Source organism: Euleptes europaea, chromosome 15, assembly GCF_029931775.1.
Source record: "Euleptes europaea isolate rEulEur1 chromosome 15, rEulEur1.hap1, whole genome shotgun sequence".
Taxonomy (NCBI): domain Eukaryota; kingdom Metazoa; phylum Chordata; class Lepidosauria; order Squamata; family Sphaerodactylidae; genus Euleptes; species Euleptes europaea.
The window spans coordinates 13,546,031-13,573,250 of NC_079326.1; the positions used below are offsets into that span (position 1 = coordinate 13,546,031).

The 27,220-nt window shown below is 42.4% G+C and overlaps 1 protein-coding gene across 1 annotated transcript in view; it reads right to left on the bottom strand.

Moving 5' to 3' along the window:
* ITGB5 (integrin subunit beta 5) overlaps positions 1 to 27,220 on the bottom strand; it is a 94,458-nt gene that overhangs the window by 48,143 nt on the left and 19,095 nt on the right. Inside the window, exons 3-8 of the mRNA XM_056861365.1 lie at positions 19,491 to 19,695; positions 16,345 to 16,594; positions 9,084 to 9,252; positions 3,470 to 3,631; positions 1,482 to 1,577; positions 791 to 880 (exon numbers count right to left, since the gene is read on the bottom strand). Of these exons, the coding sequence (XP_056717343.1) occupies positions 791 to 880; positions 1,482 to 1,577; positions 3,470 to 3,631; positions 9,084 to 9,252; positions 16,345 to 16,594; positions 19,491 to 19,695 (972 nt within the window). The remainder of the gene's footprint in view (positions 1 to 790; positions 881 to 1,481; positions 1,578 to 3,469; positions 3,632 to 9,083; positions 9,253 to 16,344; positions 16,595 to 19,490; positions 19,696 to 27,220) is intronic.

Genomic DNA, 27,220 nt, shown 5'->3' on the forward strand with positions numbered 1-27,220 from the left:
CATCTTTAAGGATAAGCAGGACAACCAGTATCTCTACAAAAACGGAAGTTGAGCAGTTACAGCAGCCCATAACGTGCAAAGTTAGTACATTTTCTGACAACACCCCCTTGTTCAGTGTAGGGAGTGCCACAGAAATACCTTGCCTGAAACAGAAATTTGGCATAAGATCCATGAGTGGAAGCAAATTTGCCAGAAAGCTGTCAGTGATTGGGTACAGTGTGAAGTAGAAAGAAACCATTTAAGTCAAACAGAATCAGCTGTGCAATAAATGTTTGTTCATATATTGCAGCTCCTGGTAGATTGCAAATTCAGTTTTCTCACCATCTGGGTGCCACAGATGCCTTCCTTCATGATATGTTCGTAGAATACTCTGGTTGGCATGACTTGTCTTCTTACTGCCACTGAAAACCCATCTCTATTGACAATTTTATATTGATTCCTACCTGTTTGGGACTTGCTGAACAAGTCTCAAACAATCAAAGTGTAGTAAAACCCAACAGTCTTACATACTGTTGATTTATCACCATATAACGTATCTAAAGTAATCTAGCAGAAGCTGGATGCAAAAAAGGGAGAAGTAAATAAAGCATTCCTGTCACCATTTTGTTTATAGATAACTGGGGCACAAAAAGATTTCACCAAGATCATGGAGAAAATGTCTGACAACACTGAAAATTCATATGGCAAGCTTTAGGCAGAAAAAATAACAAGGAACTGAACAACAGTTTTATCATTCATGCTGCAGTAAGAACACATTGAAATGGGTCATTAAATGAAAAAGGAGACTTACATTATAGGCTTTGACTATGAGCTGGATAATATTTCTGGAGTCTTGGTATAAAATCTCTACTGTTGTTCCAGGAATTAAGGCTGTAAGGTTCTTTTAAAAGGAAATATAGACACAGAGAATGCATGTTATTGAATCAAAGAAATACATCTCCCTGAGTTTCATCAACATAACTCATCAGTGGCTATGAGAACAGGGAATACTGGTACCATCAGAATCCTCTTTCCAGAATAAGCAATACAGATAAACTAATAGGAACAGACAGGGGGATATTGAAATAATGGTGTTTGAGGCCCTGCAGTAATACGGTACATTCTTAAGTAATAAGATTAAGTAACAACAGGTTGGGCTAAATACACTTCATGCCGGCAATGTTCCCAAGATAAGGATTAAATTCACAGCTATTTTAGGTGCCCTCATGATCACTAACATGTATCTGTTTTCTTTAAGAAGCTCACTGCTTTTCACTGAAACTGCCCTCTGCAATTAACTGGAAATGAATTAGGGACAGGAAATGGGAAAGAAGTGGTTAAGGTGCACACAGGAGTCTCCTGGCTTTAAAGCAAATTATTATTATTACTATTATTATTATTATGAACTGTTCCTATCTTTTCCCAGTCACCAGACTAGTAACACTTTGCTTAAGTACTACCCAGCAGAAACTGTTCTCATCTGCTCCTTCCCTAGCACTTACCTTGTAAAGAACATAATGACTTTTTGTTACTGCAAAAATTAGGTGGATATTGTTCTCAGCTAGTTTCTCTCCAAGAAGTGCAAGGGAAGGATAGTCCTGGGGAAAGAGAGAAGTCAGGAAAAAGTTACAACCATTCTGAAACTTTACAAAGACTGCAAGTATATACAGCATACCACAAAGCATACCCCACAAATAAATTAAGCACCTACATTTTTGCAACAAAAAAAAAAGAGACACCAATAGGATTCCAGTGGCTTTAATTGGTAAAGGGAGGAGCATCATTCCTTACTTCAAGTTAACATAAGGGCAGATTAATTCTTTAATTAGGGGAAAGCTCACTAATCATTAGCCGGTCCAGGCAGATAAGTCTGTAGATGTAGCAAGACTAGCATGAGGTTCCCTTAAGATTGTTATTTGCATCCTTCATTGCTTATTGTGCAGAAAATTTTATTTGTTCAAAGCTTCTGACATAAGAAGAGAGAATTTGCACAAACCATCTGTAACACAAGTCTATCCTCAGCCATCTTAATCCCCGAGACATCACTGTGATGTGGAATCGTCTTATCCATATTTGCCCAGAAGCAAGTCCTGCTGTGCCTAATGGGGCTTGTTCCCCGGCAACTGCATGTAAAATCGCAGACTTAAGCATTTTGATGAATATATTAATTCTACCCATTTCAGTGGCAATTAGACATGCCTAACTTGACTGGATTGTACCTTTTGCCTCAGCCATCCTCACAACCCTGTGAGAAATGGCAAGTGACATTCCCCTTTTACAGACAGGAAAACCAAAGGTATGGCAACTCAACCAGAAAGCCTCCAGCTAAGCAATGGTTTGTATCTAAGCCTTCCACAAAAAATGCTCCTCCAGTACGAGGCTTGTAGATATACCTCTTTATGTTATTTCCATGCTGGTACAACAATTGCAGGAATGATCAAGGAAGGTGTACATTTGTGTGTTTTGTTCATTTGGAAGAACAAAGGATAGCTCTGTATGATGATTCCAGTCCACTGTCGTAAGACAACCAGTTAAGGCATGCTTTCCAACATCCTCATTAAGGGGCACAACAATAATTAGGATCTGTAATTTTCTTGGGCCGTGAAAACAACTTTAGTTATGTAACGGCAAAGCATAACTGTAGTCAGAAAGCTGGGAAACTCTCTGCAGCCCTTTCTGCAGATTCATGTCAAAATCTCAAGATTTATTTAGTTCTACCAACACCTACAGGAACACCGAAGTAGCAGGCAGCACTGGGAAACTAAGGCTGGAAATACGCTTCACCAGAAAGGTGCAGCTGCCTCTGGAAGTGTTCTGATGCAAAGTAAACTGCATGACACGCTACAGAACAAGACAGTGATGCTTGCAGCTTCTATTTTCAGGGATGCCTAGTTCTGACCTGAAACGAAAGACAAGCAGCACACTCGTATATCACGTGTTTACAGAGGACAAACTCTTTCATCAGGTGGAAAGAGGCAGCGCTGATGCACACTATGCAAAAACAGCAGCTGTGTTTTTTGCCACCTCCCTCCAATGATGGGGAAAATATTGGGGGACAAGATGGGGGTTTAGTATTCGTGCAGCCTGTATTCGTCTTATTTCAAAAATCTTGAAAAAAAATCCTTAAAACTGGTTTAGTCATAACAATCTCAGTAGTTCTGTGGAACTCTAAGATTCTCAACATCAGGATACTACATGGGCAATCTTCAAAGGAATTAGCACACTTTCTTTTGAAGCATTTCCTGTTTGTTTCTGTCGTTTAGGTTTTCTATGTATCAAGCCACTTTGGGTCCCCACTGGGGAAAAGAGGGGAATATAACTAAATAATAAATATTATTGTGGACAGTTTGTCTTTTCTGATATATCCAGCTCTGCACTTTTTCCTGTGAAGTTAGAAATAATAATGAGAAAAATCAGTTTTATAACGATACAACAATTGTTAAGCTATCTAGCAAAAGGGACAAGGGGAGGAGACCCCTTTTGTTCTTACCAGCTGACTGGATGCAGTATATTCATTGGCCTCATTCAAGTGACAGTGCCCATCATGTGGCTGCACCAATCCACCCAGCTTCCCATCCAGAGCTATGTGTGGGACATCATCTGTAGTGAAGACGAGCAAGTGAGAAGCCTCCTTCCGCCACCCAATCTCCTTCTACACAGAAACCAAACCAAAAGAAGAACTCTGTCAGTCTTCATTCACGAGTCAGCAGTTTCTCCCTGCACCAAACCACTCCACCAAGAGATACTTATCACTATGATCAACTTTACAGGGAAAGAAAAAATCATCAGGATCCTTCACATTCTCCACAGAAAACCCAAATTCAAGAAGGCTGTATTGAGACAGCTATCAAAATCTCGGCAAATTAAAGACATACTCTGAGCCTAATAAGTACACAGTAAAAAAAAAGAGCAAGAGTCCAGTAGCACCTTAAAGACTAACAAAATTTCTGGCAGGGTATGAGCTGAAGAAGTGACCTGTGGCTCACACACAAATGTTGTTATTGTTTAAAGTGCTACTGGACTCTTGCTCTTTTCTACTGCTACAGGCAGACTAACATGGGTACCCATTGTGATCTAATTACACAATAAAACCATGACAGTTTACAACCAGAAATTCCAAGGCCTGTGACTGTAAAAAAAGGGAAAAAGAAAAACTGTCACAATATAAAGCAAGAATATGCAGCTTCAAATAGCTTTCCCTTATTGCATAAGAACAGCCATGCACAAAAAGAATAAGCAGAACAACCTAAAAAGTAGTCATTGCCTCACAAGTAACAATATGGAAACAGAAGGTAAATGTTTTGCCCGTTTCAATTATGTGTTTCCTTTGCCCTTGACAACACTGTCCTCAGCAGCTTGACCCTTGCTTAAGACTGGCAGAAGTTTCCTCTAGCTGTTCAGGCACAACCACTTGTCTCCTTGACCTGTGCCCCCCCTGGCTGGTCAAGGCCAGTGTGGTAGGGGTACGAGCTTCCTTGGAGGATTTATAAATCTGTCCATGTCTTCAGGGGTTTTTCCTTGAATGCTAAAGGAGGCAGTGGTGAAGCTGCTCTTTAAAAACCATAACTGGATCCATGTGATCCAGCTAACTACCACCCAGTATAGAATGTACCATTCCTGGGTAAGGTAGTTGAGAGTGGTGGTGGAACAGTTGCAGGAATTCCTGGAGGAAACATTGGTGCTGAGTCCATTTCAATCCAGTTTCCAGACTGGCCATGGGATGGAGACCATGCTGGTCGTCCTCACCAAGTATCTTCAGAGACAACCAGATTGGGGTGGGTTGGCACTGCTTGTGTTACTTGATCTTACAGCAGCATTTGACGTGGTCGACCAAGAGTTGTTGACCAACCGCCTCGGCAGCATTTGAGTGTGTGTGACAGCCCTTCAATGACTGCCTTCATTTCTTCAAGGCCGGGGACAGAGGGTAGCAACTGGGGAAAGTCTTTCTGCACGCCACCCATTGGTGTGCAGAGTTCCGCAAGGGGCGATACTCTATCGAATTCTTTTCAACTATTATGCACCCCCTCGCCCAGTTGGTCCAGAGTTTTGGGCTTGGGTGTCATCTGTACATTGATGACAACCAGCTACATATGCTGATGGGCTGTCAGCCAGATGCCATCCCGGAAAATCTGGCCAGGTGAGTGGGGGAAGTGGCGAAATGGTTAAGACAGAGTCATTTGAAAATGGAGGTCCTGGGGCTGGGTTGAGGAGGCATGAATGGGAGTTTTCAAATTCCCACCTCTGTCAAGAGTTTATGAGTGACTTTGGATGCCTCCTTATCTATGGAGCCCCAAGTCATGCAGACTGCCAGAGCAGTGTTTTTCCACCTTTTCCAGACCCAGCAGTTGGCCCCCTGTCTCGTACCGACCCAGCCACAGCAATCCATGCAACAGTCACCTCTAGGCTTGACTACTGTAATTTGCTCTACGTAGGGCTGCCCTTGAGATTGCTCTGGAAATTGCAACTGGTCCAGAATGCAGCTGTGCAAGTCCTAATGGGAAGATCATGGACAACACATATTCAACTGGTGCTCCACCAACTGTCCTGGCTCCAGATTGAATTCCGGATCAAGTTCAAGGTCATGGTTTTAACCTTTAAAGCCCTTAATGGTCTGGGATCATGGTATCTTCGGGACTGCCTCCCCCTGTATAACACCCCCCTCAAGAGCCTGACGATTAGCCAATATTAATCTATTAGAGATCCTTGGCTCCAAGAGTGTCCAGCTGTTCTTGACCAGGACCAGGGCCTTCTCAGCCTTGGCTCCGGCCAGGTGGAACTCTCTGTCTAGTGAGACCTGGGCCCTGTAGGACCTAGCTTGGTTCTGCAGGGCCTGTAAGACGGAGATGTTGCGCCAAACCTACGGTTGAGGGCAGCAACGGTGTTATCTTGATGCTGGCCTCCCTTCCCCCCTCCTTTTCCCCTTTTCCTTTTCCCTTCCTTATTCCCTTTCCTGGTCCTCATTGGTTCCTATGCCCTTCCCTTTCCTTGATAAACTACTACTAAAAACTCTCCCCATGTGACATTGTTAACTATCACAGCAGGAACATCTCTCCCTGCTGGGAATTATTGAGGCGTCATAATTAGATTAATTAGAGTAAATATTCAGCATTGTTATAATCTTTTACTGTCCTTGACTTATGTATGTACTGTACTGTATTTTAATTGTGATGTTAGCCGCCCTGAGCCCAGGGTTGCCAGGGGAGGGTGAGATATTAATAAACGTTTGTTGTTGTTGTTCTTAAGGATGTTCGGGAAGGAATTCTCGGCTGTCTTCTGGCTTCCCCACTACTAACACAGCATACACAGAGCTCTGCATCACACGATAGAGGAGCGCTCATCTTTGTAAGATGCCTAGTAAGAGCTTATGCATCTTACTGGCCAGTACCAGAGTTTTTATCCTAGTGACGAACAGCACTGTGGCCTTTAACCTTTCCCTTGGCCTATCCAATGACACTCAGATCCAGCAAAATGCGACAACTCGGGCCACCATCACAATTAATGCGCTTACTCCTATGTGTTCTGGAACAGATCACAGGGCCATATAATTAGGCTATAAGATTGTTTATGGACAGTGTGTGTGTGTAAAGTGCTGTCAAGTCGCAGCCAACTTATGGTGACCCCTTTTGGGGGTTTTCATGGCAAAAGACTAACAGAGGTGGTTTGCCAGTGCCTTCCTCTGCACAGCAACCCTGGACTTCCTTGGTGGTCTCCCATCCAAATACTAACCAGGGCTGACCCTGCTTAGCTTCTGAGATCTGACGAGATCAGGCTAGCCTGGGCAGTACAGTGTTGCAAAGCACATACACATATTTTGAGTGTGTTTTGAAACACTACCCAGCATTTTCATAAGGAATGCATTGCTTTAGAGTGGATTTTTTTCTTAGAGGTTAAAGTAGGAGACATTCAGATGTCACAACCAACTGCAATTAAGCCTTGAAGAATTGTTTTACTCTAAAGAAATCAGGATTCCAAACCTCTGTTTAATCCTAGTAAGAAAACACCAATTCACTGAGGTGGCTTGATCAAGTCATACATTAAACACATAAGCTGCCTTATACTGAATCAGACCATCGGTCCATCAAGGTCAATAGTGTCTACTCTGACTGGCAGCAGTTCTCCAGGGTCTCAGGGGAAGGTCTTTCACAGCACCTATTTTCACATCACCTACTGTTTTAACTTGAGATGGGAAGGGTTGAAACTGGGATCTTCTGCAAGCCAAGCAGATGCTCTACCACCAAGTCATGGCCCTTCTCCAGAAAGCATAAGAGGAATCCAAACGACATGCAAGCCTTTCCCAAACATGAGAAGCATTCAACTACTCACAACAGTTGTTAGCAGCATATCCAGTCCAGAAGGGCACAGATATGCTGGAGCTCCCAGGACTGTGCATTCAATCAAGTTCCACATGTTCGGAGACAAAGGTTGAATGAGTGAAGGGAAACACATGAGGCCAGCAACAAGCTAAGTTTGTGCCCAATCAACATTTAATCAGAGTTTGTCACAATTATTTAATTGTAGTAGAAAAGAGCATGAGTCCAGTAGCACCTTAAAGACTAACAAAAATATTTTCTGGCAGGGTATGAGCTTTCGTGAGCCACAGCTCACTTCTTCAGATGGTACTACTGCAGACAGACTAACACGGCTACCCACTGTGAATTATTTATTTGTTTGTTTGTTTATTTCGATTTTTATCAGGCCCCTTCCCTGGCAATAGAGGCTCAGGGCTGTTAAAAACGTCATTACAAAACTTAAATAAATAAAATTACAAACATTGATGTTTTAATTCTACCAAAAGCTGGACACTACGAAAACAAATTTGTAGATTTCAGGTCAGGCCAAAAGTGTTCATTGATACCCAAGAAGATATTATCCTGTTACAGAATCAAACTCAAAAATCCAAGAAGTTGAAAGCACTTCACGTGAACACTGGGAAGCATCTCCACTTTCAGGGCAGTGAAAGCTAGGTGTCAAGAGGGCTACTGAAAAGCCATGTGAGAAATTATTCACAGCAGGTGCAACACACCAATGCGGGGCTTGGTTTCTCCTGCACAAAGCAGGACTTAATTCCCCCTCCTGGGAAGTAATAAATATATTATCCTTTCATTATACTCACAACAGTCTGTTTTGCCAGCAATGGAACTTTTGCCAAGGCATCTGATGAGAAGCAACTGTGCCGGGACATTTAAGAAGCATGCTGTGTTTCAGTCACCACAGAAGCCTATTTTATACATGAGTGCAGGCCACAGAAACTGAAGCTTGGCCAAACAGATGCAACTTATCTAACGAGCCCTGTTTCTTCACATAGTCCTGATATGCCTTGTCATACAAATGGTGACAAAAAAAGACACTGAGCAGTGTTAACCCCCACCCCCAAATACAGAAGCACTGTTTACATAGGAAGCATATTTCATATGCCCTTCATGCCTTGGTGGCCTCTAAGTTAGACTGCTATAGAATTCTCTACGTGGGGTTGCCTATGAAAATTATCTAGAGGGGAGCATTGGCTCTAGAAAGCGGATACTCCAAAAATCTTCTTGGTCTCTAGGGTGCTACTGGACTCAAATCTAGCTATCATTACACTGGGAGGTGACACTCAAGAGTTTGCTCAAAACTCAATGGTTAAACCAAAGAGTTTTGGGTAAATACTAGAGTATCACCTCCCAACATTTTTCAACAGAAGTGATGTCATCTGCTGGTGCACTCCCCACCCCCAATTTCCTCTCATTTTTCTCCTGCTGACTTGGGAAACACTGGCAGGGAACAGTGGTAAGCTTTAGTGGGAGACCAGGCTTGCCTACCTATAAAACTCTAAGGATCCTGAATACCTCAGGGAGTGCCAAATCCCATATGAATCTCTCAGAAGTATGAAATCAGACAATGAAGCCCTACTTCCAATTCCAGCTTATATGAGCTTATATAACGAGCCTTTCCACATTACGCCAATAACACAAGTTCCTCTTAAGACCACAAAACCACTTTTACTGATTCTTCTTTAAAATAATGTTGTTTATAACTTGACTTCTCATTTCCAATATTTCTAGTTTCAAGGTCAGATGAAGCTACAAATAAATGATATATAACTCACCCAAACTTGTGTTACTTACCTCACACACAGCAGCCTGAAGGATTGCATCAAAGCCGCCTTCTGGAGCATCTCTATTACGGGAAACCCTCTGTTTCTGAACTTCTTCATTGAAACGGTCTACTTTATCTGTGAGAGATAAAAGGTGCCGGAATCCAAAGGATGGAACACAACTTGGAAATAACTTGTAACTAGAAAACAAAGAAATAACAAGTATACACTGTTAGACAGGAACACCAGACTTTGCTTCACACCATACACACAACCCACTAAACGCTCACATTCAGACACAGTAATTGTAAGCTGCCTCAAGTAGAACTCTGAAGAGGCAGCATAGAAATATCCTAAATAAATAAAATAATATTTCCCACTTTTACATAGCTATGATTCTGAATCATGAGTTATACACAATACTGCCATTTTAGTTGCTGATCACCTACAGTTTTACATCATAAAGATGATAAAGCATTTGAAATCAGTAACTCCTTTTTTTCTTTACTTTTTAATTTTTTTATTTTTTAAACTAAAAAGTGCAAAAAAAGAAAGGGAAAACAGATGGGGTATTTTTAACAAGTCATTTGCTGTATCCGTGCCCAAACGTATCCATTGATTAGGTCACACCCCACATTAGAGCCCCATACAAAAGTACAGTACTTGTCTGAAGCATTCATATTTGCTAAGACTTAAACCTTAAATTTTAACAATGTTCCTCAAACTGTACCAGATCATTAAAAGTACCATGATTAAATCTCCAAAATGACCATTTGAATCTTATTCATTATCATTCCTGGACTCTCATTTCGTATACACAGTTTTGTCATGTGTATCTATCGCAAAGTATTTACAAGTTCTAAGTTTCGTAATCAGTAACTTTACAGGCTGACCCTGGATGTCTTTCGAAAGCCCTCCCTGTTGAGGTTTGCCTGGTGCCTACTTCTCTTTACCCAGGCTTTTAATGAAGGGATTCCATCTTTTCAGATGTTTTATGGCCTGATCCTAGCCTGAGGACTGTTTCATCAATATCATTTTAGATTTCTCCATTTTCTGTGCTGTTATTACCTGGATTGCTTTTATTGGCATGGTTTTTACTGACTAGTATATAGTTTTATTGATGTGTTTTTATCAGTATGATTGGGTTTTATTATTTTTATTGTCACCTTCCTTTTTTTATTGTTGTGAACCATCTGGATAGGTGGCATACAATTTTCTTCTAAATAAAATAAATTAATAAATAGATAAATGTTTACCTGGAAATAATTATGCATATCTGTAAGTCAATGTGGGATTCAGTGAGATTGATTTACAAGTAAGCATGCTTATTCAGGACTGCAATTTTGTCATGGTAAATTATTGGGATAAGGTTTTGCTTAATTTCAGTGGAAATAGTTCAGTGAAGGGAAGGGAAGACGGCATGGTATAACTGGATCTTGTCAGATCTCAGAAGCTAAGCAGTACTCTGCAGAGGAAGGCAATGGCAAATCACCTCCGCTTAATCACTTGCCTTGATAGCCCCTTGCTGGGGTCGCCATAAGTCGGCTGTGACTTGATGCACTGTACACGCACACCGTTCAGTGAAGCAGTGCCAATCCTCACCCCATCTTACACACACACAAACAAAACACTCTACACTAGGAACACAATTTATCTAGCTCTCATGGGTTTATTTTGGACTCCTCCAACTGTTAATAATGTGTCTACTATGGGGTTCTGCTACAAAATATTTTTAAATTTCCCTCTTGTGATGGTGTCATAATTACCTCAGATTTGTGGGGAACACAGCATGGGGAAGAGGCATGAGCTGGCCATGATGAACAGCAATTGCTGCTAAATGCTGAGTAATCATGTTTGGAGGAACACAGAAAAATCCCTCAGCTTATGCCACCCTTCCTGGTATTTATGTAACTGCCTTACTTATTCATGGCTGGGTAATTTCTCCACACAGTGCATATATGAATTAAACCAATCTCTTCCTTGTGGAAATCAACCAATAGTTACTTTACTTAAATGATATTGCTTTAATGGCCAACTGGCCACAAGCAGCAGCACACTGAAACAACCCTTTATTATCCCCTTTTATATTTAATTACTGCCGCTAGTTAACATTCTCCACTAACCGAACGATGGCAGGGAACTAGCTTTAATTTCATTCTAATTTCTCTCATGTGGGAACTGGAGCCCCTAGAAGCTTCAATTTTAGTTGGCTAATACTCAGCAATTTGAAGCTTAGCAGAAACGTTATGTTAGGGTCAGGACGAAGGAAGATTGGCAATCGTATATAACACAGAATATCAACAATTCTCCCCCACCAACCTGCTCCATCCTTATGAGATAGTAAGGCAAACCCCCAAATACATGCAAGTTGATTCACTGGTTGAGTGCCATGCCATCCTAAATGATTCATTCCTTAATGTTCAAAGGCAACCAGTCTCCCATCACAAGTAGATAATATCATCCTGAGACCAAATGGTTCCCTCAGTACAATTAAAAATTTCTTACCGTTTATACCCCACGCTGCAAACTGTCTGCTGTAAACTATGAGCCAAACTAGACATGGCGGTATTCACAGGTCAGACATGTGAATGCCGTCACATCTAGTTTGGCCCTATGAGATTTTAAAAAATCTTTAGACCAGAGTTTCTTCTTTTTTCTGAAGTATGACAGAGAGACGCAACCAGAAACACTAGGGCTAAACCTAACAGCCTGCAAACAGTGGTTTGCAAATTGGAAGCTACTGTTGAACATGAACTTTCCCTTCCTTTGCCAGTCTTAACTGCGGTTTAATGTTACATCGGCACCCATGCTAACCATTTCTAATCATGCTTCAGACCAAAATACAACCTAGAATTAACCATGATTCCATGTAGGTAGAGCTATCAACCATGGTTAAAACAGAACAGAATTCACAAGAGTGGTGGAGATTTTTTAAAACAACAAAAGGCTATGCATTCTCTAAGGCTGCCCATTTGTAAACCCAACTCAGAAAAAAGGCATCATTTCACTTACGTTTTCAACGGGACTAAGGAAATTTAGCCACAGGTTGGCAAACTGGTTTTGCTACTGCAATAAGGCTGTAACTGGTTGCTTTATATAAGATCGGGAAAAATGTCTCCTGAGATTACGATTGGTGTATGTTTTGGCCTTGTTTTTTGCCTTCCTTGTAAATCTTTCTTCTGTTGACAAAATTTAGAGCAACACGTGCTTCTCTTGCTACTGTACTCATAGCATACAATATTCTGGATGATATGCTAATCAGCCCCTCCCAAATATTGACAGTCTCAGAGCACTGATGTCTTCGAATCCCTACAATTCTGTGATTTTCTTCTCCAGCCCTCGGTGAAATAGCTGCAAACATGATGTATATCACCTTTCCTAGCAGCCAGAACTGGCAAACAATGATAGCATAGATGGAGTGAGCACACACGCTATACACATACTGGAGCCAAATGGGAAATAACAGTATCCAGTATCCATGCAGCAAAGAGACTATCCCTATAGCCTTGTTCACCAAGGTCCAACATAGGTGAGCATGGATGTTTACATAATAGGCTTTAACTCAAGAACAGAAGACAATATTCAGAGTAAAAATACTCATCCCCAAAAGTATTCAATCACTGCCAGGTTTATTTCAGCAGTCAGGAATGCCAGGTGATTGACACCAGAGATAAATGTTTCTGTTAGAAGATAGGAGCTTGAGGAGAGGGAGTAAACTGTCATAAATAAGCTGCTAATAAGGTTGTCAACCTAAGCAAACATCCCCAAGTAAGTCCTGCTGTGCTCAGTGGGAATTACTTGAGAGTAAACATACAAGTTGGCTGCAAGTTTTATTTCTTTAACAAGCCACAGCTTGTGGGTAGCACTACATCTTAAAGCAGTATGTATACTTGCCATTGCTGATATAAAAGACTTTTCACTTTTGGAAAGGGATAATAGATATTTGTATCACCAGCATAGTATTTTGAAACACAAGAGACCCTGACAGGGATTAACTTGTTCCATCAAAGTACGTTCATTTTTTTGTGTTCCAGCAATTGATACCAGTACTTGCAAATCTCTGCCTCAGCTTTAAATGACGTTTCCAGTTATCTTGGCTTCAGAGATGAGACTATAAACATATTGAAGCGGCAAACTGCTCCTCTGCTCAGGAACAATGCTCCAGTGCCCTGCAAGGCCATTTGTCTTTTCTTCATGGTTTTCAGACTTGCACAGGAAATCCTTCTGTCCATGTCAGTAAACAGGACTTCTTCTCCTCACCCCTCCTGCTGAAGATCAAAATGATCCCTCAAATGCTGATTTGGGGAGACATGGGACCTCCAAGATAGAGTTGCCAACTCTGAATTGGGAAATACCTGGAGATTTTGGGAGTGGTGCCTGGGGAGGGTGAAGTTTGGGGAGAGGAGGAACCTCAACACGGTATAATGCCATGGAGTCTACCCTCCAAAGCAGACATTTTCTCCAGGGGAACTGATCTTGGTCATCTGGAGATCAATTGTAATAGTGGGAGATCTCCAGCTGCCACCTGGAGGTTGGCAACCCTACTACAGGAACAGCATGAAAGGGAAAGGTGGAGGTGAAGTAGTCAATCACTGTACTTTTGTGACTAGACTACTTCATTTGGCGTCCCTGGGTGGGCATCATGATGTCATCAGGTAATGGATCCTCTTCCATTTCTTCTTCAGCAGCAGGAGAAGATGGGGATGCAGAAATCCCCCCCTGCTGCTCCCTCACCACTCCATGTGCATCCCTCCCGAAGCTGCATGCTCAGTGGAAGATGACGACCATCCCAGATAGAAGGAGTGTACCGTTCTTCGTCAAGGGTATACTTCAGAGGTCTCCAGTGGGGTGGGGGAAGAAATGGCAAAAATCACCCTTCCTTCCATTAGTGGAATTCTTCCATAGGATACAAGCCACTATCCAAGAACAATCTGAATATCCCCATAAGTTTCACTTTCTATTTGCTTCAGTACTGCTTACCAACAAACATAAATTGGCTTAACTGATTAAAGCTTCAGAGTACAGCAGGTATGATGAAAATATTTATGTAAAACTAATATATTTACTGTCGAAGGCTTTCACGGTCAGAGTTCATTGGTTCTTGTAGGTTATCCGGGCTGTGTAACCGTGGTCTTGGAATTTTCTTTCCTGACGTTTCGCCAGCAACTGTGGCAGGCATCTTCAGAGTAGTAACACTGAAGAGACACTGTCCTTCAGTGTTACTACTCTGAAGATGCCTGCCACAGTTGCTGGCGAAACGTCAGGAAAGAAAATTCCAAGACCACGGTTACACAGCCCGGATAACCTACAAGAACCAATAATATATTTACATTCTTTATTCTGGATGCACCACGTAATTTTTCTTTCTACCTTTCTGGTGCCAATTCTAATTATAGTCCAATCTTGTTTTCTGTAGAATCACTATGTACTAGGGCTGAAGGTAGGAGAAGCTTATCAGAAATAACATTGCCAAAGCTTCATAAAAAAAAAAACCACCTTGAGATTTGTAAAAGAAATCCCAAAATTTCAAACACAGAACTGATCCATTATTAGAAACCACTTTATTCTATGATAAATAGGAAGTAGCAGTGAATCTGGAAGATTGCTCCGGGGGGCGGGGAAGCGGAATAATTGTACACAGAGTAGTTGCTTTGTTCATTCAAGTAATAAATGCTGTTGAGCATCACTAAATCAGCCCAATGCAACTAGGTGATTAGCAAGCAGTTATGAAGCCAGATGAGCTTTTGAAATGCTGGAAGATTCCTTTTCTTATTTTGGATGATCTCGAGAGTCCACTGCAATTGTCCACAGCTGTCTGGTGTAAAGTTTCAAAATTGAAACATGCTGTCTGTAAAAAATGTTTTCATAAGACAAGACATCCCAGTGGCATACGAGTTTCTTTGGAGATAGCCGCTCGAGTTCAATGGAGATTATTACGCTTAAAACGGCAGCCCTGCTTCCAGTTTCTATTAGTGCTACCAGCAGCAATCAGATTCAACGATTAATCAGAAAGAATAAAGTCCCGCTAGCAAACGTCTCCCACAGCTATAAAGCAGACATTAGAGCTGCAAACATGACCAATTGCTTCTAGGCATGCTCTTCCCATCCATTATTAACAATAAGAACAATCCATCCTGTGATTTTCCAGTGTTTTACAAGCAACCACTCAAGTCCCACTAACCGGAACATGGCTTGTTAATCCTACAAAACATCCTTCGAAACACCCCTGTAAATTAGGTGTTCAATCAGATCTAAGGCTAAGCCAGAGGCTGACTTTCATTTAGTGGGATGCTTGAAAATCAGACATCCCTCAAAACATGACTGAAATTGTTTTTGTCATTCCCCTCAGTCAAAAATCTTTTGCAAGCCCATACGCTTGTGACTGACCTAATACAAACCACCAGCCATGTATGGTGGCCCAACAGGGACTCAATAAGCCTCCAATTTTTCTGACTACTTAGGGCTACAAAAACTGGTTGTTAAGCCCTATTACTAGGATTGCCAACATCTAGGTGGTGGCTGGAGATCTCCTGCTATTACAACTGATCTCCAGGTGACAGAGATCAGTTCACCTGGAAAAAATGGCTACTTTGGAAGGAGGGCTCTATGGCACTATACTCCACTGAAGTCCCTCCCCTCCTCAAACCCCTCCCTCCTCAGGCTCCACCCCCAAAATCTCCAGGTATTTCTCAACACAGAGCTGGCAACCCTACCTATTACATAGCTGGTGGGATTCATCCATCTTGGCAGGTCATACATACCTGATATGGGAAGGGAATATCAAGAGGAGCTCCTGCAGAAGAAAGCACTAATTCCGTAGACCTTTGTATCCTGAAAATTGTATTTTTATTCATATTATGCACCACAACAGCACAGGCCAAGAATATGCATAATATTTTCAAGATATTAAAAAACCACATTTCTACTTCCTAAAACGAATATAGCATGAGCAGAAGAGAAGTAATTGTTTTGTACTGGAACTCTGTACTAAGAAAACTTTGTAATATCACAATGGGATTTTCCCCTAGTACTAGGGGCTCCAGTGTGTTTGGGCATGATCACTTTACTGGTTGCATGCTGCCACCTCTATTCATAACTACAGATTGATTTAAACATTCCTGGTTTGATCAGGCTCCACTTTGCCAATCTCTTTTCAAGCCCCAATGCAGCTTAACTGCATGGCCCAATGGTCATATGATCCAAGCCTAGGATGGTGCTACCAGTATGCTGGTTTGTTCTGCTCAATATAAACATCTGCTTATGTCCTTGCAAAGGACATGCCCCATACTTACCCAGTGCAAGGATTGTTCTGGTATCTGGGTGCTGTGTATGAAAACGGAGAAATGTTCTTGTCCACAAAAGATCCAAACCCAAGGCGGAAATTGCTGGTGAGCTTTCCCATCTCTTCAGCCAGCTTGGTTCCCAGGTTCCGAATTGTGTCCAGATCATCCTTCATGGAAAGGGAAAGATCCATCAAATAATATAGATCCACAGGGTAGTCCTCTACCTGCCGAACCTGCACATGGAAAGAGGTCGGGTCACCTGTGGAAGCAGTGATTGAGAGATATTAATAACCAAAGCAAGCAAAGTCTTTTCCTTCTTTCATTCTGGATTGACTCGGTTTACAATGTCAATTACCAAAAACAGATGGAGAGTCATGTTTGAAGAATGAATATTTCTGCATATGGTTTCCTGTTGCAACATGTAATATAATATGCCAAAAATTCAAACAGCATACTTTCTTCTTTGTATCACACATAAACCGTTCCTTCATTAAAGGCTAGAATCACTGCAGTTTGGCAGTTGAGGCCAGGGGGACATATGAGAATTAAAATAGTCTCCATGGATCTCAATTATACAAGTTCTATTTAGGTAAATTTCTAGCCTGTACCATCTCAAATACTGGAGGTGGCAACAGTGGGCACCATCCCAAACACTGCCACACTATATTGATCTGATTGCCCTCCATCTAGTGTCAGCAAAGGCACCCAAGCCCTGACAGATCAGTGACCTTGCTGTGACTTGAGATACTACACGGCTCAATAGCCCTGCAATAAATGGCAATTCTGATGCAACAAATCAGAGAAAGTGCAAGAGCTCCTGGCCGAACCACATCCATGCATGGGTGGAATGGAGCTCTTGCAGCTGTTCCAAGTAACCACAGTAAAAAACTAACTGGTGGTTTTTACAGGGCTGCTTTGCCATGCAATATCAAAAATACATCTGGGATTTGCCCAGGTTGTGACTGCCAGTAGTACCTGAGCTAGCAAAGCGCAGTGTTAGAAATGTGGCGTTAATGAAGAGTCACTGTCTTATTTGAATTTCCAGAACCATCATAGCCTATGGCTCATATCAAAACCAGTAAAATTCAAATTTCTTTGCCTATGTTTACAAGGAAGAAGCAGAATGCTATGAATTCTTGTGTAAAACTTCAATCCCGAGGTACACACGGGGCTAATCTGGATCATGCCCAGAGCACATGGGGAGCATTAAGGCCCCGCCCCTGCCATTTTGTGATCTGAAATGGCCTTGGGGAATCACTGTTTGCATCGCTGGAGAAATGCACATGCAACACATTGGGGGTCCATGTAAAGCCCTCAATGATCCCCAGGATTGTTTCTCAGAGGCCTAGGGAAGGAGAAACAAAAGGCAAACGAATGGAGGCGGAGGACTGAGAAGTGGGGGAAGAGAAGGCAACAAAAAGAAAAAGGAGCTGAGGAAAAAAGGGGCAGAGAAAGGGTATGATTGTGAGAAGACAAGAGACAGACTACTTCTCAGCCATGCTGCTACAGACTAGAATGCTAAGTAACCAAATACTGAGATAGCTATCTGATTAAAACGCCTAGCCATTTCAAAATCGGGGGGGGGGGAATCAAACTATCTCCCTAGGTCGACTTCAGTGTTGACAAAATATTAAAAACAAATGTCTGAATTCTGTATATGAATTTATGTTTCTCAAGGAAGAAACACAAGGGCCTCATTAATGATAAGCAAAGAAAATCAGAGCCTTTCCCTTGCAACATTCGCAGAAAGGGAGGAATGGAGAAGAAAACCATTATTTCTGTTATGCTTTGCCTGGTCTGCAACACAAATATTCAAGGCATATACACAAATGTTTAATGAATCAGCGCTTTCATATTTCCCGTTAACTTTATTACAAAGGACTCTTTTTATGACTAAATATCAAAGGCCAAATATTTTGGTACAAAGGCTGCACCGGCATCAATGCCTCTTTCTCTGTTAAAAAACAACAACCCTAAATTCCTGCCTTTTCTATTTTATTTTTCATCTCGATGGAAAGCAAATAATATTAGGAACTTTAGCTTCTAGACCACAAGTTCAAATCTCACTACTGAAGTAAAATCTTGTTGCTTGGAGGGAAGGTTTCTTATCCATCACTACAGAGAATGTGACTGGAAAACCTCCAAAATTCCTGAAGAATGAGTGACAGGTGGCCTGCAGTGTTCTGATTTGTCATTTCCTAAAACTTCATAATTACCCTTCCTCCTTAATTTCATCATTCCCTCTTGGATTCGCTCTGGGCGAAATTATTTTCTAGCTCCCAGTTACCCCTCTATAAATGAGGAAGTGTAAAGAAACAAGAGAAGAAACGTTCTCAGGAATATTTCATCCCTGACAAGGCTTGAAAGACTACAGCTGCAATCCTGGGGAGGGAATCTCTTTAGGAGCCAGCATGACCCTGTGCCGGCATAGGGTGCCACAAGAGGCACTGACGCCAGCGCAAGGGCAAACATGGCACCGTCCAGGAGCCGCAGAGCTGCACACTGTTCGAGCGCCGGCCCAGCCTCCGCAGTAGTGTATCTCCACAGCACGGGGGCCCATGTCAGTGCAAAAGGGGGTGTTCCTGAGTGCATGGCTGACATTAGTCAGTTCCTGAGGGCCTTCAGGCCGGGAAAGCCCACTTTTCCCAGCATAAAGTTACGCCAGCTAAAATCATGGTGTAGTAGAGCCCCATTATAGGAGTATGACAGTTCCCCCCCTTCGGTGTAGCCCTCCCCCCAGGGCCCAGGTGGCTGAGGATGTTGGCCAAGTGGCCAGCCAATCTGCAGGGGGCAGAAGGAGGCCGAGAAATGAATTTCTCATATACATAACAACTAATGAGCCAGAGATTTGACTGCGGGTTTCTAGTTATCCAGAATTTATCAATTCCCACAACAGAACAAGGCCTTGTTTCTTGTGTACATGAATCTGACCTTTGACAGTCTATCATTTGCTCCAAATGCTATGCGCCATCATTTACAAAATGCAAGAAATTACAGGTTTATAAAATAAAGGAGAAGTTTAATAAAATACTGACATCTCAATTGCTTATTTTAGTGTCACATGAAGTATCCAGGTTGCTTGTAAATTAGTCATATCAAGTGAAAGATATTCAATGCTAACTCTGTCAATAACATAGATAAACAAGCAAACTCACCAGGCCGAAGATTAAGAGAGATTTTTTGAGGTATTATTTGGGTTACATCTGAATGAGTCACACTGGAGCCTTTTCTACTCAAAGGAAGGTTCTTCACTATATTCAGGCTGCTTTTTGTACTCTCATAGTGCCCTGCACAACCGCTGACAATCAGGTTTTCAATGAAGTCACACCTCGAAGTGATAGATTTTTTGCTGCCAAATTCCTGTGGGAAATCAAGAGGTAAAGAACAGAGATTTAACAAATAGTAAATTTGTCCAAGAACAATCACAATTTAACACTGTGTTAGCTAGGCAGCCATTTTTATTATTACATTCGCATCCTGCCTATCATGCTCAGAACAGTAACCATGTTGTGTCTTTTCCCATTTTTCCTCACAACAACCTTATGAGGAAGGTCAGGTTGGGGGGAGCTTGGATCCAACAGAGCAAGGGTGACAAAGATAAGGCATGAAGACCAAATCTAGCCCTTTGAGCGCTGTTATCCAGCTTGCAACTGAGCTGAGGCAGCCACCCCCCATGCTCTCTCCCAATTCTGGGTTGTGGGGGCCTTCCGATCCACACCACTTGCCAGATGACCGCCTCATGGTGGGCCCAGCCTGCAGGCAGTGGGGATCGGAAGGTGGAGGCTCCAGCCCAGCACGTAGATGGCCCTCCATGCTGCTCCCCAAGTGGGGGCAGCTGGGGAGGGTGATGTATGTGCTGGGCTCCAACCCAGTGCTTGGATCACCCTCCCCTGCTGCCCCTGAAATCAGGGGGCTGCTGAGGAGGTCAATCCAAGCACTGGAATCACTAGCTGAGGAAGCCACCAACCCGCTCCTGATCTGGACTGGCGAACCCGCTGCAAACTCGCCAGCCAAGGCAGCCACCCCCCCAGCCCCAATCTGGGCTGGTGAGCTTGTTCTGGGATGGTATATGTGGCCAGTCAGGGCTGGTACACGTTGCCCGGTCTGACCAAATGACATTTGTGTCATATCTGGCCCTTGTAACAAATGAGTTCGACAACCCTGCAACAGAGGATTTCCAGTTGGAAAAGGAGGACTTTCACTGATTCCCTCCTTCGAGTGAAGACCTCTGACTTCCCCTTATGCTGTCCCTAAGGGTCCATGGACATGGGGAGGGGGGAGAATATTTTGGGCTGCAACAAGAGGAAAGAAGACAAAGGTATGCTTCATGGATGAAACCCTTTACTTTCATGGAAATCCTGTATTTGGATTGAACCCAATGTCTTAGAGAGAGAAGACTTGCCTGAAGGAAAGAACAACAATGAGAAGGAAGAAAAGCTTCGAAAACAATTAAAGATTAAGTGTGGAAGAACATTGTATCCAGAAAACTACAGTCTAAATTGCAGCAATCATAAGAAAGGTTGGCAGACTACAAGCTGTTGGTTCCTCTACATCTTCATACCAAACCCCTCAGCTGTCCAAATCCAGACTTCGTTTTCTTCGAAGAGGGGGGAATAGTTTTAACATGGAAGACCAACTGCAGGCATAGGCAAATGTTTCAACTACTTGGCTCTTACTTATCAAGCATCTAGGTGCTTTCTGTTTCTGGCTTAATCATATTTACTTAGAGCTTTTTCTAGGAGTTCAAAGTTCTTCACAGAGTGTCTTGGTGATCCTTCGACAATCGTGCAAGGTAGGCCAGGCATTATCACCCCCATATTATAGACGGGGGTAGAAAAAGAGTAAATCACCTAAGGCCAAACCAATGAGTTGTAATTAGAACTGAGTAGTTACTACTCTTAGCACTTTTTTAAATAGACCTTTTCCCCCAAAAAAACTAGTTCACATCTTTCTGAATACTTAGAAAGTATTAAATAAATGATTCATGTAGTCCGTGTCTTATTATTTGGGAGTTTTCACAGGAACGCAAGCTCCTGTCCAAATGAAATTATATCCCTTGGCTAGAAGTTCTATTTGGAATGTGAAGTGAATGTCTACCCAGTTCCAAACAGTGACATTCCAGTCTGTTATTAAAACAAAAACATGTGAACAATGTTTCTGTGTGTCACGCGCACGTGAATTTTGTGCTAGAAACTGTATCAGAAGATGAAAATGTCACGCGCATGTGAACTTTGTGCTAGAAACTGTATCAGAAGAAAGATGAAAATAGCTTCACTTCAAATTACCAAATTACACACACAAAGGCGTGTGAATTAAAACAGAGCAACATTACACAGTTGTCTATGGACAAGAGTATTATGACTTTGTTATCTCTTCCCTCCCATGGTTCCTCCCCGCTACACACAGAGAGAAGGCCTCCAGTTTTAGTTGACAATTGTTTCCTCAATTCATTAGATAAGTGTCCGTGATTAAAGACAACAGAAGTCCAACTTTTCACCAGATTTTTTTAAAGGAGTGAGCAGCAGAAAGGCCAGGAAGATGTTGCACATCAAGTTGTGTTCACACAGCATCGCAAACAGACAGACACAGACACACAATCTGTCTTTATGATATATACTCTTCTAAGCGGAGAGAATTTCTTTTTTTATGGAGAGGCATTCAATCACTTCAGATCCTTAGGATTGCTAGGTCCCGCTTGGTAGCCAGGAGGGCACGGGGGACTTACCGAGTGGGGGTCCCCTCAAAGCCAGCACACTGACATCATTTCCTGTGCACATCGGAAGTGATGTCAGTGTGTTCCCAGCAATGTTGGTGACACTCTGGATGCCAGAGCATCCCCAGCACCCCCTGCGGTGCACTGATGTCGCTTCTGGGTGCACAGAGAGTGATGTCCGCTTGTCAGGACACTGCTGACCCCGCCTTCCATTTTGTCACCATTTTTCCTGACTAGCCAGCTGAGCAGAAGTGGGGAACACCTCCTAGGGGTGGGGATCCCCTGCTCCCAATGGGAGCCTGTGGTATGAACTACTCACTCAAACTGTACAGTTAAGCTGCAAAAATAAACAGTAATTGGCTCTGCAAACTGTGATATATTGTAATAAAACATCAAACAATCATTTAAATGATGTAACAGAACACAGTGAAACAGTGAAAAAGTGACTGACGATGACAATGTTGTATACAAAAATGGGCCAAAACAAGCAACAAGTACAAGACAAGTGAAGATGGCGCAAGCAAACAAACGCAACAGCGAAGAGTCACAATAATTTCAAAACGCTCATGATAAGGAACAATGTCCAATAAAGTCAGCTTGGCTCTTGGCTGGGTGCTTGCGCAGTCAGGCAACTCGGAGGAAACGCCTTTCCGGATATACAGCAGCGCTTTCGTCACCAAAAGTGACGTCTTCAAAACCAGAATGAGTTAGCAGCCCTGTTTGGGAGCAGAGAAATTTGAAGCTGTAAGCTACATTGCATATTCAAAGGCTGAAGAAGTCAGCTTGCGCCATCTTCACTTGTCTTGTACTTGTTGCTTGTTTTGGCCCATTTTTGTATACAACACTGTCATCATCAGTCACTTTTTCACTGTTTCACTGTAATCTGTTACATCGTTTAAATGATTGTTTGATGTTTTATTACTTTATATCACAGTTTGCAGAGACAACTACTATTTTTGCAACCCAGTGGGAGCCTGGCAACCTGCAACCCCCACCAACAGTCCAAAGCCCAAGCACAAACTTATCACCTCGGTGAGAACCAGGCCACTTTTTAAAGTGTATTGAAGGTAATATATAACAGTCTGTGTTGTTGATTCTACACACTTCCACCCTACAATCGTCAAACAGATTTTGTAGGGCTCTAGATGCTCTACAAAACCTTGTCTGATCAGACAGGACAGAAATATGCAACAATGGCCACTGTTAATTCTCTGGGGGAAACACTCTGGCCTATAGGGTTGCCAACCTCCAGGTACTAGCTGGAGATCTCCTGCTATTACAATTGATCTCCAGCCGATCTAGATCAGTTTACCTGGAGAAGATGGCCGCTTTGGCAATTGGACTCTATGGCATTGAAGTCCCTCCCCTCTCCAAACTCCACCTTCCTCAGGCTCCGCCCCAAAAACCTCCCGCCTGTGGCGAAGAGGGACCTGGCAACCCTACTCTGGCCCCTTTCAAACTGCCCGTACAATCTGTTTTAGCAGTTGGCTGCTAAAAGATTTTTTGTGTTGTTTCAGACACAACTGTTTTGGCTTGTGGCTACTAACAGATTGTTTTGAACCTTTTCAGACAAAGCTGTTTGTGTCCCGTTGGCATCCCAGGGCTCTGCTGTGTTTCATGAAAACAGCTTTCTCCCATTTTCAGGTTTTCATTGCGCTTCTGAATCACTGCAGGGCGCTGTTTAAAACGTCTGGAGCACTTCTGAAAGGATCACTTCCCCCCCGCCCTTTCTGCGGCGCATTCTTTTTCGCCCTTTAAAAAAAATATCCTGCGATTTCCGCTATCGCGTCATAGCAATCCAAAGCATCTGAATGCTGGAGATATAGTAGTTATGGTGCTCTAGTGCAAATATCAGAACATTAAAGGGGGGGGGCAAAAATGAACACGCTGCGGGAAAAGGCCGGAGGCAGGGAAGTGGTGCTGTTTGAAATGGCCAGAGCGCTTCAGAGAGCTTTAGCGACAGCTCATAGATGGATTGAAATGAACTGCATGAAACATTCATCCCTGTATTGCTTTGCTCAGAAATGGGTCAACAACAAATGACATCCGGTTTAGAATGGTAATCTGAAAATGGTCTATGTTTCCTCTTATGTATTTATTTATTTATTTTTAAGAGACCTGCTTGAGGTAGCTCCCGAAGTACCACAACCATAACATTATCAATATTAAAACGAGCCATACAAATGACTTTCAGGAGGTTAGTTAACCTCTGAAATACTGGAATATGTTAGACTTCTAATATGGGACCTCTGGTGGGTGGAAACTTCCAAATTCAGTACAGTATATGCAACTAACAAACAGAGTTTCAAACAGGAGTTAACCTACAGGGTAAAGATATCTATAGCTCAGGCAGACAAGAGTGCCAAGATGTCAAGGGGAAGATGCTTATGAGGGATCAAACCCATTCCTTTATTAGCAAATGTAAATTGAAAAACTGAGGATCAGAAATTAATGTGATTCTGTAAGTTTTTCTATAGTATCGACGGGTTTATCACTCCATGATCATGTCCTATAACTTTAAAAAGATGTTTCCAGGTAATTTGCTTCAATTATCTATGCTTCTCACTGTTTGTAAGATTATTTGGGGATCTTCATTCTTAAAAAAAACAACAATGTTTTTTTCTGCCTTAGGGTAACATCTGAATCCAATATGCACTGTTTGATAAACCAAGCATTGACAACTGATCACCCAAGGGCTGTGTGATGAACATACTGAAACATTTGTCGATGGTCAAGCAAAAACATGAGCACTTAACTGTCAAGAGTAAGGTTGCCAACCTCCAGGTGGGGGCTGGAGATCTCCCAGAATTACAACTGGTCTCCAGACTACATAGGTCATTTATTTATTTATTTATTCATTTATTATTTGAAAACATTTATTCCCCTTCTCCTGGAGAAAATAGCTGCTTTGGAAGGGGGCCTGTGTAACATTACGGCCTACTGACATCCCTCGCCTCCTTAAACCCCACCTTCCCAGGCTCCACTCTCAGATATCCAGGTATTTGTGAACCCGGAGTTAGCAACCCTAATCAAGAGACACATGACAATTCCAAACGATTATATGAAAATATGATGTGCATCCATCCTAAGAAACAGAAGCAAATAATTCATCTGCTGGCATGTCATTTATTTAGGACCAAATTAGGACCCAAAGCAGCTTACAACATTCTTCTCCCCTCCTCCATATTATGCCTTGTAACCTTTGAGATAGGTTAGGGTGAAACCGTGTGAGGTCACCCAATAAGCTTTAACGGCAGAGTTAGTTTTTGGACCTGGGTCCCTCAGATTTATAGTATTACATTTTTAAAAAAAATGTTGTTTGCCACAGCAAGTATATGTGCGGTAAGAAAAAGATTTTTAAAAGAAAAGGAACAAATACAATTATACTCTCTCACACTGCTGTCTTTTCTGTATCTTTAATATTGCTATTTCTTTCCTTTCCTTTTACCTTCCTTTCCTTTCTGTAAAAATCCTCATATGCTTTTGGTACAGATTACAAAACAAACATTACTGCCAAACTCTTGTTGACATCCTACAGACCACTGTACAAGCAATTAATGTTTTTCTGACCTCATAGAAACCAAAAATAGATTAAAACTACATATCCAGAACCGAAAATAGTCTTCAGTTTTTCAAGGAAGTGGGGGGGGGGAGGACGTGTGACCTTGACACTGCTTGCTCAGAACACTGGGCTATTCAGGTAAGGAAGCCATCACCGTATAGACCAGTGGTTCCCAACCTTTTTTTGACCAGGGACCACTAGGACTTTTTTGTTCGGTGCAGGGACCCCAAGGTTCAAAATAAAAATTCTGAGAATTTGAAAAAAAACTTTAATCATAACTGTTAGTTAAACATTAAACTTAGAATAATATTTGAATATATATTTTATAATAGAGAATTTTTAATTGAAAATATTAATTTATTATGGGTTTATAACTTTGTTTCGCGGACCTTAATTTAGTTCTCATGGACCCCAGGGGACCCCTGGTTGGGAACCAGTGGTATAGACCAAGAACTGTCATGTCCTCTCCAGTTTGCCTGTTCTCTCTACCACCACACACACACACACACACACGCATCTATTAAATAACCTTTCCTTCATGACTATTCAAGAAGCACATTGAACAAAATGGAGGGGCAAACTGGTAAGCAAGTGCGAACATCCCGCAAGAATGCAAGAGATTAGCAAGAAGGGTTTCCAGGGCTGCAGAAGCATGCTGCTTTAAAATAAGAAGGAAATGCAGTCATGCCATTTCCTTATCAGAGACCAATGGCTACTTCTTTCTTGCCTGAAAACATAAATCGAATCCATTAGTGGCCCATCTGCCTCAGTGTCATGCGATCTGCTGGACCCAGGTGGGCCTGGTTAAGGCCTGCTGTCTCACCCATGTTGCTTTATTGTCTGTTCCTGGCTCAATGGATAAGCAGCAAACCCAAGGGACAGCACGCTGCAAGCACCACTATCACATTCTTTGGACTGGACTTGAACATTCTTGCAAAAAAGGCTTGCAGTGAGTTAAACCTTGACACCGAACAGGTGGCTATGGCCCCCTCAGGCCACACCTGGCCTGCTGAATCTCTCAAAATTCCCTGAAGGGCTCCTACCTGTAATTGGAGCGGGAGGGGTGGCTGCCTTGGTTAGCTCGTGGGCCGGATAAGAGCTCTCAAGGTGCCGGATCCGGTCCCCGGGCCTTTTGTTTGATACCCCTGCTTTAAAGTGATCCAAACCCACTCCTGAACAGTTCTGTTTTCCCTGCTGGAAAACCATAAGCACAGGAGCCTGCCTTAACTACTTGGGGAGGCGGTCTCACCGGAGTGGCACAGTAGCTAAAAAAAGGCCCATCCCCAGGTAGTTTCAGATTATATTCTAGCCAAAGAAGTGACTGCTAAGATATCTCAATGTGAAGAATGAAGTTGTCATACAGGATCTTACCTGTAAAGACATTCCTTCAAGTAGGTGGGTCTATAGCAATTAGGGTTGCCAGGTCCCCCCTGGCCACCAGAGGGGGGTGGGGGGTAGAGTTTCCAGAAATTCCTGGTGTTTTGGTGATGAAGTCTAGGGAAATTCCAGGAGATTTGGGGATGGAGCCTGGGGAGGATAGGGACCTCAGTGGAGTACTATGCCATAGAAGGCTCCCTCCAAAGAATCCATTTTCTCCAGGGGAACTGATC